At 34.0% G+C, this 12,259-nt stretch overlaps 1 protein-coding gene across 1 annotated transcript in view; it reads left to right on the top strand.

Moving 5' to 3' along the window:
* Positions 1–12,259, top strand: part of Ccdc178 (coiled-coil domain containing 178) — a 394,311-nt gene that overhangs the window by 110,146 nt on the left and 271,906 nt on the right. The window contains exons 13-16 of the mRNA XM_046428324.1: positions 650–811; positions 2,368–2,481; positions 5,192–5,337; positions 8,329–8,488. Coding sequence (XP_046284280.1) covers positions 650–811; positions 2,368–2,481; positions 5,192–5,337; positions 8,329–8,488 — 582 coding nt within the window. The remainder of the gene's footprint in view (positions 1–649; positions 812–2,367; positions 2,482–5,191; positions 5,338–8,328; positions 8,489–12,259) is intronic.

The following is a 12,259-nucleotide window of genomic DNA, read 5'->3' as shown; positions in this document are numbered from 1 at the left end:
AATGAACTTTAATTTTTTTTTAATCTTTATCTAACACCTGAATATCCTTTGGAACTCAGGTCAGGATTTTTGCTTCTAAAATGCTTCTGCCTCAGAAGTACGTACATATGTGAAGCCATGATTATCATTATAAGAAAAATAAAACCAAGAGACAAAGCAGTTTAGAATAGTGTTATGTGAATTATTTTTGCCTTTGGTCCTCTTTGAAGCAAAGACACATTTTGTGATTCCTTCTGTTATTTTATACATATTTGATCAATAATCTTTTTTTAGTATTTTCAGACTTTTTGCCCAAGATTTCTTAACGTCCTATTTATTGATTGATTTTCTGTGGTCTTAGAAGGTGTAAATTGCCTAGTTCCTATATGTGTTGTCGGGGTATTCTCTAACATATTGTTCCCTCACCCTCATTTAAGTGTTTGATTTTATTGTCTGTAAAATTTTTTCGCTCATTTCTTCTAACAATAGCTGTGCTCTCTTTAAATATACTATACTTGTGCCTATTGCTTTTTATGGTGTAGTCTATTATTTGATTTTCACATAACAAAATGATGACTACCTGGCTGTGGAAATAAGTGGGTAATTTATTAATTACTGTGCATACATGGAAAATTAATAACAATAAATTATTTACAATTTTTGCTGGCAGAACAAAATTTATTCCATTCAAGAAAATCAGTTAATTGAGAAAAAAGAGCTTTTGAAAGAGAGAGCAATATATGCTCTAGCACTGCAAGAAATACTGGAACCTCTGCTCATACTAGATAATGATTCTGTACAACTGAAATTGCTCCATGAAGAACAGAGTCAGGTAAGCATTTATCATTAATCCAGAAACTAATTTGCAGGACTCTTTAAGCCCCTAAATTCGGTATGTGTGTTCACATTGTTATTTGGGAAATTATGACTTCACCTAGGAACATCTTGGACACACTAAGTAACTCTTTCGGCAATGCACCACAGATGTACAGTGGAACTGTCTACCAAGACCTATTACTTAGAAGCCCATACTCTATCTTACTGTGTATGTAGGAAGAGCAGTTTTCAAATGGGTGAGCAGTGCCTTATTTGGTGCGACTGCCACTATGGAAAACTTAATTCAGAATCTTCACAGCTTCTTGATGGAACGCTAAAGTTGTATTTACTTGAAAATAAAATATAAGGTGTCTTGACATTCTCATGGTAAATTTTTGGTGCATATACAAGTGGAGACAGCTAGGGTGAAAAATAAAGCAAACATTGATAAAATATTTTCAAAACCACAAGTTTATGGCAATAACTAATATTACCAGCCCTTCCCAAAGAAAAATTTACTAGAAAAATATGTATACATTGTATCATTAGTCTTATGGAGATGTAGAGGGTGTGGTAAGAGTTATACATTCTTGTCCTTCCCTGCAGGGAGGATATTCATTTATTTATTTGGGCCATTTTGGCACAAGATTTTTTTTTTTCCTTTGCAAATGATGATGTAACTTTATGTTCTCAGTCATAAATAATTTTAAAATTGTTTTTATTTAAAAAATGTGATTTACAAAGCATTGGTATTATAAATGTTTATTTTGATCTTCAAAGCCTCCTGCCCATGAAGTAGATAAGGGGCAGTCTGCTTGTATCATAAACTAGAAAACCAGGTTGATTCACTTGTACAAGGTCATAACACATAAGAAATAACAAGTTCTGAGTACTACATACAGCTTGTCAATGCTATCCTAGTACTGATGGAACGATTATATAACCAGTAGTAATGCCTAGTGAGATACATTATTTCAGTAATGCCCCCCCCCTTAAGCATTGATGATAGAAATTTATTAATTCCATCAAAAGCATCAGTGTAATTGTCTGAGTATGATAATGAATTCCTGAAAAGATTAATGAATTTGTTTCCCTTTAGTTTGTAATAGCCAGGGCTTTTACATCTTCTTGTACTTCAGTGCTCATTTTTAATTTTATTTTATTTTATTAGATAATAAATTTTAAGAACAAGTCATTTGGCACAAACTCCAGGAAAGAATAAGTTTTTGCACACTTCTTAGTAATGATTGCTGAAAATTTGTGCTTTAGACCTTTAATTTTGATAAAGAATCTTAAATATCATAATGAGATCTTATAATTTCTATGAAATTTCATTTGTTTTTTTACTTATCTGAAGTGGATTAGATTTTGGTACTCTCAGTTAATACAAATAGAATATTGAGATTTGGCACATCGTATTATATTTTTGTCATTCACGTGCAGGGATTCTTTTGCTCTATTTACTGAAACAAATATTGTCATTATTAAAATAGTCACTTAGGTACTATTTGGTCTAAACTACGAAAATTGAATTGTAAATGCTGTACAACTTAATATTGTAATGTCTTCTAGTTACTGAATGACATAGTTGTAAAGAGGGATTTTGTTAGAAAGAAGGTGGAAAAAACAAAGAAAAAATTACGAAGAAAGGGGAAGAAAACCCGTGTTGCACTAATGGAAACTGAGGTAAGAAATGAAATTTCAAAAAGTTTGAATTTACAATTTCTTTGTGTCAATGAAAACTAGTCAGTCAAATTCAATGTTATGTGGATGTATTGCGTTTCTCATTTTTTTGCACTAAGAGGACTCTGTGCACATGAGCATGTGTTCTTTTTATCTTTTCCACTGGGGGACCCTGTAGGGGCATTAGCCCCTAATCAGGATAAAACTCAAAGCCAAATTCAAATTGGATTAATGCAGAAGTCTATCGCTTTCCATAATTGCGATGCATGCTTCTATTGCTTGGAACTTTAAGGAAGAAATGACAAAGAGAAAAACTAAAGAAAGAGGAAAGAGCAAAGGGAGGATGGAGGAAGGAAAGGAAAAAAGGATGTTTGTGCCCCTCCAGAATCCATACATTGAAATAATTCCTGGTGCAATGATATTAGGAGGTGAGGCCTTTGGGAGGTGATTAATTCATGAGGGCTCGACTTTGGTGAATGAGATTAATGCCTTTATAAAATAGGCCCCAGTGAGCTTGCCTACCCCTTTCACCACATGAAGACACAGCAAGAAGGTGCCATCTTTGAAACAGAGTGGCCCTCGCTGGACACCACATCTGCTGGTGCTTTGTTCTTGGACTTTCCAATCTCTAGGACTGTACGAAAGAAATTTATGTTGATTACGCATTACCTGTTCTAACGTATATTGTTTTAGCAGCCTGAATGTCCTAAAACAGGAAGGAAGAAGGGAAGGAAGGAAGTAAAGAAGGAAGTGATAGGAAGGAGGGAAGGAAAAAGGAAAGAAGAAGTGGAGGAAAAGGAGTTGAAAGGGAACTAAGTAAAAGACGACATTCTTGCACTTTGATTTAATGAATGGAATCTTCTGTTGTCATAGATCTATTGTTTTAGTTCCAAATCCATCGATCTGATATTTTGAAACTACAAAATTTTACATTAAACATAAATATGCGTATGAACTAGTCACTAGTTTCTTTTCAGATGCAGTACTTTGAATCATTGATGTAATATAGTTACTTTAATATTAACGTATAATATAATTTGGCTATGTAGGTTGATTTTCAAAAAAGTAAAAATATACACAATTCTTAAATTCTAATCCAACTACTAATGTCATTTTTGTCCTTCAAAAATATCTTCACTTAGTCAACTGAAGTCACTTTTTAAAAATTCATCTTAGTGCCGGCCTATATGCAAGGCCTCTATTTAGTTTGTTGGATGAAATAAAAATAATTCACTGTACATGGAAAAATGATACTCTGTTTTCCCAGGGAAAACAGATCCATTGTGTTTTCATTGGTGAAGAAAACGTGGAGCTTAAGGTTTCTAAGTTATGTGACACCATATTGGAACCACTGTTTAAGTAAGAGATATCTCATCAGAAGTACAGTCCAAGGCCCAAAAATAATTTTTAAAGATTTGTATTTTAATTTTCATTTCGTAAAGGACATTGTGACCTGTATTATAGTGGTATCTGCATAAACCCCCAAGCAGCATTTCTCTTCCATATCTCAAGGGCACTGTAAGCATGAAATGGTTCTCATGAGTTTCTTGAAGTTAGCCTTCATATCTGGTGCATGTCTGTCTGTGTGTTTCCTTTTTTTTTTTTTGTCTTTTACAGCTGAGCATCAAGAATACTTTAAAATATTGGTTAGATAAAAGTAAATCTCCATCTCCATTGGAGATAGAGTTTGAACTCAAATTTAACTGGCAGAGTCAGTATTGTTTTTCGCCAATGGAAGGAGTAGGCTGGGAAAGAGGCACCTAAACGTACTGGGAGAAGAGCCATAAAAGCAGTGCAGTACTATGTGAGAGGGGAGGGTTGCTCAGGGGCTGAACTGAGGGAAGAGCGGAAGTCTGCAGAGGAGGTGTTGTCTTATAATGGTGAGAACTACTAATGAATAAATGGGGGTTAAAGTCTTATCTTGCCATAATATGGTGGAGAACAGAGATGTTAATATATTTGAAATACCTAAAGATTAATTAGCATTGGAAGTCTTAGAATTATTTCCTCCATCATCATCATCATCATCAACTGATTTGTAAAAATAATTTTTATTAGACTTTATGTTTGCAAAACAAGTGCTCATGTGTTGCGAGCCATCCATGGGTTGTGTGTGTGTGTGAGCTATGCGCATTTGAGCACATGAGGGGACTGGACTGACGTTGCTGCTCTGATTGGGCTGTGAGACGTATGTGTCCTTTTCTCGTGCTCTGCCTATGATCCCACACAGCACCTGACATAGGTGTGACTCTCCAAGATGTCAATCAAACTGCTGGCCAACACATCACCAAGCAAGACTCCACCCTCCAAAACCCGACCCCTGGTTCTCTTGTAATATTACTCCTTTGCTTTATTTGGATGAAATGTTTCATGGAACACCTTTCCCCAATAAAAAAACAGGGTTCAGGGTGTGCTCACTCTCTTACCTGTCTCTCTTGCCTCCCTTTTGGGGGCAGAGACTGAGGAGCCATCACTGCACCCCCCAAAAGGTATTTTCTGTGTTTGTGGGTTTTAGTTGCCAGCCCAATTCACAGGGAGTGAACCTGATTCAGTCGAGTGTAACGACACTCATGAGCCTTGTTACCTAAATTGATAAGAAGTTACTATTTGTTTTTAATTTTCACACAGACAATGTAAATTGTGTCTCCTCCTAAATTGTAAAGATTTGAAAATTTAAATATTTAAATAAAACATCCCTGCATTTTTTTTTCAGGATAAACGTTCAGCAGTTTTTGAAGAGTTAGAGTCAACTAAAGACAAAACGAATGCTTTTAATGTAAAAATAATTGATTTGAAAATAGAATTAAAAGAACAGGAACAGGAAAATTTAGATTTTGAAAAGAAAATCGAACAGTTAAAGTAAGTAAATTTGATCCAAATATTAACCGTATTTACATATTATTGATAGAAGAGATAAAATTCATATTTAAATTTTATTCTTAAATTGGTCTACATTTTCCATTATAATTTTATGTTGAATACACATGTGATATCCATTCTTCATGACTCCCTGTATTTATTACTTTACGAAAAATTAGGGATGTTTCTTCTTTTCCAAGTATATGAACTTTGTTCTTTATGATAGGCTTTTATTCTCAGTATTAAATATAATAAACATTCTTATGTAATAAATATTTTTTATTTCTTAGTATTTATGTGCTAGTCTTAATAATTTATGTTTTTTTATGTAACCATTTTTTTATTAATGTTCTGAGGTAAAAATTTAGGAATAGATACTCTGTAAAGCCTCAGAATTCAGTCACACAATTCTCAAAATCTTCTTATTCAGTCACCTTGTCAGTTGGGGATAAACCCGGCCAGGGGTAGTATGGCTGACTTGGAGAAGGATTATGCTCCAAGGCTCACAGGGTGTCCATGGACTCTCACCTGGAAGTCATGTACTCTTCTATTCTTTTTGGTTCTTGTTTGCTGTTTTTATAAAGCTTTAAGAACTGGGCTTAGAGAACTATTGGAAGTATATATGCCGGTCATATTTAGGAATGACAGTTTGATTTAAATATAGAAGGTTAATATAAACATTAGCACAATCAAATTAATTATTTGAGGGATAAAGACTCTAAAAAAAATGTAAGGCATAGCCTGAACCCATGTACTTTTATGGAGTCAAGTCAATGCACCCAACAAAGATTGCGTAGCAATAACCATAAGGTTAAAAAACCTTTTCATGATTATACAGTCTTTATCTGAGAGAAACCAAATTACATTCAGTGTATCTTGGAAAAAAACTTAAATTTTACTTTGAAAATTATTTATCTGCATTTTTTTAACACCCATAACAATATAGTGGGATTCAAAGGCATAAACCTAAAATTATGTAATTTACACTAAACGTAGGAGCTGATGAAAAATTTTCTTCACTTTTATTATTGTTTTAGCCATAAACTATTCTTCTATACTGTGGCTACATTATAACGCCTTTCATATAACAGTGGTAGTCAGGTCCCAGTAAATCAAATCCCTCTCTAGTCTTGACAAGATTCTGCCTTCCCATAGGCAAAAGAGAAAAAAGATTAAGCCAATATTGGGGTATTACCTTGAAAACAGTTAATGCAGTTAATGATTAATGTCCATGATGGATAACATCCAAGAATATTTAAATCTACATTGAATGACTTCTTAATGTGCCAGGCACTTTGTTGGGCAATCTATCCCTCATTTCATCTAATTATCAGAGAAAATTCTTAAATTATACATTACTTCCTAATAAATACTAAGGAAACAAAGACTCAGGAAATTTAAATGACTGTCTTACGATCACAGCGAATTGGTTGGTAGAACCAGCTCCAGCCTAGCTCCATCCTGTTCCAAAGTATGTGTTTTTTTCCAACTGTGCATACCAAGTCTCCTAAACTGGGATTGCCAGGAAAATTGACTGCAGACAAGCTGTATTAGAAGTAATCTATTGCTATTTTCAATAGGTGGTCATATCAAATTAATAATTATTTAGAGAACCAATATTAGGCCTTGTCACAGGCCCCAAGAAGGACAAAGAAATGGCAAATGAAACGTGCACCTTCAAGTGGCTAGAGATTGTTTCAGAGACAAATCTTGCATATGTACGACAATTAAAATGGAATGTTAACAATAATAAACAAAGCTGTCCTTGGCTCTCATTTGATTTTTATACTTGCTTCTTAGCCAGGAAGTAGAAAGATTCAAAACTAGACTCATAAGTACAGAATTTTTTCTCTTTTTATTATTATGAGAAACATGATTTATGTAGATAAATGTATACATATATAATATGTCATATAATTCATAACATACTATATTGAATATACTCTAATCTCAAAACACTTAGTATAGAGAGAAAAATACACATTTTCAGGATAGAGTAGTGTTTGTTGGAGTCAATTAGGAACATTTTATGTTTGGGGTCATATTGCCTCCTCCAGTATGAATTTATTTTGTTCCCTGAGCTCCACAAGGTCCATATTATTGGATACCTAAATAAGTCATCTCTTAGGAATTTGGGGAGTCGATGATATGAATGAAGAAATGGAAGAAACAGAGCAAGGCAGATGAAAGGGAACTTTATTCCATGTAGAAGAGACTCTTATATACTAAACGTGAGCAAGGAGTCATGTTTCCAATTTCTATAAACAGCCACAGGGAAGACAGAGTAGTCAGTGTACCGCTGCAGAATCAAGCAGAGAAAGACAGACTGGATTTGAATTCTGGTTCTGCCATTTATTTTACTACCTACTTGAAGGATATGCAAGTTAATTGTGCGAGTTTAGGTTTCCTCAATTGCACATGGTAATAATGATTATTATTTCATAGGGGTTTTGTTGTATTAAATGATATATTATTAAAAGCACTTTAACATTTGAACCTTTCCAAGAATGTTAGCCTTGGTGCCTGTATAGCTAACCGTGCTAGTGATTTAATTTTCTCTATCTGTTGAAGCATCGGCTAATGTGGGTGATATAAGACTGCTAAGCTTTTGCAGCTATGCTTATTCTGTATTCATGGTTGCTGCTTAACTCTGGCAATTATTTATTAAGCTTGTTTGTTGTTGTCAGTATTGTTCTAACCACTTTTGGATGCTTTTTTTTTTTTTTACTAGTAGTATTCCATGGTAACTACTGAGTTTACCATCAATGTTATTTTGCCTCTGAGGCAGGATGTACTTAGTTGCAAGACAGAAATGGCATTTACACACACACACACACACACACACAGGGTTTTGGAAGGAACTACAACATTTTCTCGATGTCTTTCAGCTATAAGATTGGGTATTTTAAAATTTATCATAAACATTTACATGTGAACATTAAATATTGCAACATGAATTGACTTGTGGCACGTGAAATTCTTTCTTCACAGGGAGAACTTTTTAGTTGTAAGATATAAAAGGGAGAATGCACAAAATATATTTGAGCATTTCATGGAGAAGAAAAAACTCTGTGAAGAGAGAATCTTTGATGAAGACAAGAAATTTACAGTGCTCTTTGAAACAAGGCAAAAGACTCTGGAAGATATTAAAGTAAGTATTATTTTTTTACTGTCTTAAGTGAAAGAAATATAGTGGCAGTCAAATTAGCAGTGAATTTGAGACACATTTTTCATGTTGAAGTAGCAAGGATGTTTAGATTTTAAAAATACATTTGTTAGCATAATAAACATAACATTTCATTTTTCTCCCAAGTAATTAACATGTTCATGAAGCATATTGTACTTTTCAGTACCCTCATCTTACTATTGCACTCATTTTATTTGCATTAATGTAAAAACATAGGTTGTATTTATTCTGGAACCATTTTTATGTTTTTAATGGCGATGTGAGAATGGTTCTGTTTGGTTTCTGAATAAACATACTTTGAATATTTACCAACCACTTTTTTGATAAGTGAGACTATTTCAAACTCCTTCCCTTCAGAAAAAAATTTCCATAATATTTTAATGGCACTATATATTTACTTTTTTAAAACAGGGAAATAATATAATAAAAATGTATATTTAACATCCAAATTTTTATCCTTCAAATTTTATAAAGCTGTACATACTAAATCTTTGTACAGATTGTAACTAAGTTACATATATGTAGTTAAATAACCCCATCCAATTTTAATGTTTTACAATAGTTTTTGTCGCAATTAATTCTAATTTATTAATACCGTGGGTTTTAAAAAATATATTTAGAAATATTATTTATTTTTGAGAGACACAATGAGAAAATTTCCCCCAAATATAACTAATTCTTCTTTATTAAAACCACTTTCTTCAAAACTTTTTAATATATATGTATAGTCATAATATATTTTATCAGCTATATTTGATCCTGATATTCAATTATGATTTCCTTTCACATATCCAAAGACAATACATTTTAAAAATTTTTGGAATAAATATACATTGAATAAACTCGCATATGAGTGAATAAACTCGCATATGAGTGAATAAACATACTGTATTTACTGCTGTTGCTATGGTCCATCCTATGGTAAAATTATTAACAAAACTATAGTAGTTTTATTAATAGTGGGACTGAGTAGCATTCTTCCATTTTAAATGTGGTCATTACCTAGAAAGATTTTTTTTTTTTTTTTTGCCTAAAAATATGAAAATAATTGGTGCCATCTAGTGGCAATAAATGATGCCTCCTCTTGGAGGGATTCCTGGAACTCACATGTGAGGGATGAAGAGATTAGGGAAGCTAAAACTAAAAAGCACCTTCCAGAGCAAGAAGATTTGAGCTGTTTACTGACTCGAGCATATCACTCACCTCCTATTTTTTCACAGCAATAAAATTAGTTATTTGAACCCAACCACATTTTCCAGTCATACTGGTGCTGAGAACATAGTAGGACCTCAGTAATAATTTATTGACTAGTATTTTAGTGGAGCAATGATAACAAATGAAATGGCAAAGCATGGTTATCAGGAGAGCTATGGGGGGTGGAGGGCATTCTGTATAACCAGTTCCTAGATTATTGACATTTGCATTTCTTTTCCTCAAAAAGCCAGTCCTTGCCTTACTACTCGCAAGTGCCCACCCCCAGCCTCCTGGACGCCTTGTGATCTATCCCGCTTGTTTTTCTGAGCTGGTTTTTGTCACTCATTTGTATTTGTTTGTTGTCTGGTAGTCTGCTATAATAAGTATTCTCTAAGGGGGCAGGGAATTTTCTGCCTCTTCTCTACAACCTGAAAGTTCAGAACTATATGTGGCATAGTGGAGACACTCAGTAAATCCACTTGTTAAATGAATGGATGGATGGATGGATGGATAGATAGATGCTTGTTTTGATGATTTTGCCCTCTGCACATATGACAGTAGCTGGAAACAGATATTTTGAAGGTATTTTCCACACTGCACCAACCCCATACTCTGGATACCATACACTCATGCTGTGTATAGATGCTGAGTCCTTCTTTCTGTGTCTCTTAGTCTCTCTCTCCTGAATAATAACATGAGAAAAATTTGTCATCCAGTCTTTTCTCTCTATTGAAATAGTTAAATTGTCTATTGATTTCTAGTATTGAAAGATTTTGTGAAAGATCTTAATGCTTTTTATCAAATTGCCTTTACTCTATATGAAGTTGTGTCTTGTCTGTTTTTAGGCTAGGTCTTTCTTATGCATTTATATTATGTGACCCAAAGTACAGAGTTCACTTTATGCGACCCAAACATGCAATGTGTAGTGAATAATATGCTTTATCATTTATAGTGCTATTGATGTATGACTGTGATTAGTTGTTGAGTATTAAATAGTGGAAAGACAGTACAATTCCTCAGAGCAAACCTGATCTTATTCCTGTTTATAAACAGGATTAGTTAACTTTGGAACTGTGTATGTAATGTAAAGCATTCCTGGAAAGAAAAAGTCTGACAAAGGCATCATTACAGTACTAATCTGGGGTGTCCCCTGTGGGTAAAATAATTGATCACGATTATGGATGATCTGTGGATATTTTTTTAATAGAAGACTATAAAAGCCACTATAGAATTATTAAAGGATGTAAGAAAACACACTACTGTATTGGCAATATTAACAGCTAATAAAATAGTTTAAGAAAAAAATATTCACAAAGTTGAGATAGCATATAATTCTATGTCTGGAGTTAAATTCAATCTCTCCTCAGTGGACAATTCCTTATCATATTTCTATGGTAGTTTGTTGTTGTTGTTGTTTGTTTATGTCATGGCATTTTTACTAAGTGCTTATTTGTAAATGCAATTGCTTAAGGTTAAAATTTCATATACCTTATTTGTCCTACTAATATATCTCTAGCTACTATTGGAAAGGTCCATACAGAGCTAGAGCTTGCAGAATTTCAGTCTGTTAAGGCCCACTGCCTTCTCAATGTCAATACCTCTCTCTGGGTGTTCTCTCTCTAGTCTTGCTCTCCTCTCTATGATTTAGGTTATATAGGAGAGGGCTATAATGCAGTATCCTGGAAGAACAATTTCCATATTAAGTTCCAGATGAGACAATCTTCCAATATTTTCTAAAATTTATTGGTTTTTGTTTTACTTCTTGTTTCTCTCTTTTAGGACGCATTTCTTCCCCTGGCCATAGCAGCCCCATACTTAGCGATCAAATCATTTCTTGACCCTTTTGCACAGAAAATCCTTAGCTTGCAGAGGCAGTGGGTCACTGCCTTACTGGGCAGCCAAGTACTAAAATAGTAAAAATCAGAAACAAATTTAATCTGCGATCATTTTAAAGATGGTTACAACTTTAACTTATTTTCCTATTGTCCACTCATCATTTCTTCATTGTCATACAACTGTTCTGTGAGTACTTCTGTGTTTGAGGCAGTCAGCATTGGATGGACAAAAATCCTAACTTCACTTTGAAAAATTCATCAGCAGGAAGATGGAAGTTGTGAAAACAGACTTAAAAATAGTAACAACATGGGCTGGGGATGTGGCTCAAGCGGTAGCGCGCTCGCCTGGCATGCGTGCAGCCCAGGTTCGATCCTCAGCACCACATATAAACAAAGATGTTGTGTCCGCCGAAAACTAAAAAATAAATATTAAAATTCTCTCCTTTCTCTCTCTCTCTCTCTCTCTCTCTCTCTCTCTCTCTCTCTCTTTCTTTCTCTCTCTCTCTCTCTCCTCTCTCTCTCTCTCAAAAAAAAAAGGAATTAAAAAAAATAGTAACAACACTCAAATAACAAACAATGGTGCCCCTTGTCCCCTGCCCGGAAATGTAAGGAGTTATTAAAACACATTACACCTTCTGGGGTCTCAATAGTGGGAAATGAATGTGTAATAAATCTGGAAACTGAAGAGCTCACCAGTAAATTTTCC

This window comes from Marmota monax, unplaced genomic scaffold, assembly GCF_021218885.2.
Source record: "Marmota monax isolate L192 unplaced genomic scaffold, Marmota_monax_Labrador192_F-V1.1 WCK01_AAM20220418_F8-fsc00031, whole genome shotgun sequence".
NCBI classification, from domain to species: domain Eukaryota; kingdom Metazoa; phylum Chordata; class Mammalia; order Rodentia; family Sciuridae; genus Marmota; species Marmota monax.
This window is presented reverse-complemented; position numbering and strand designations above follow the sequence as displayed.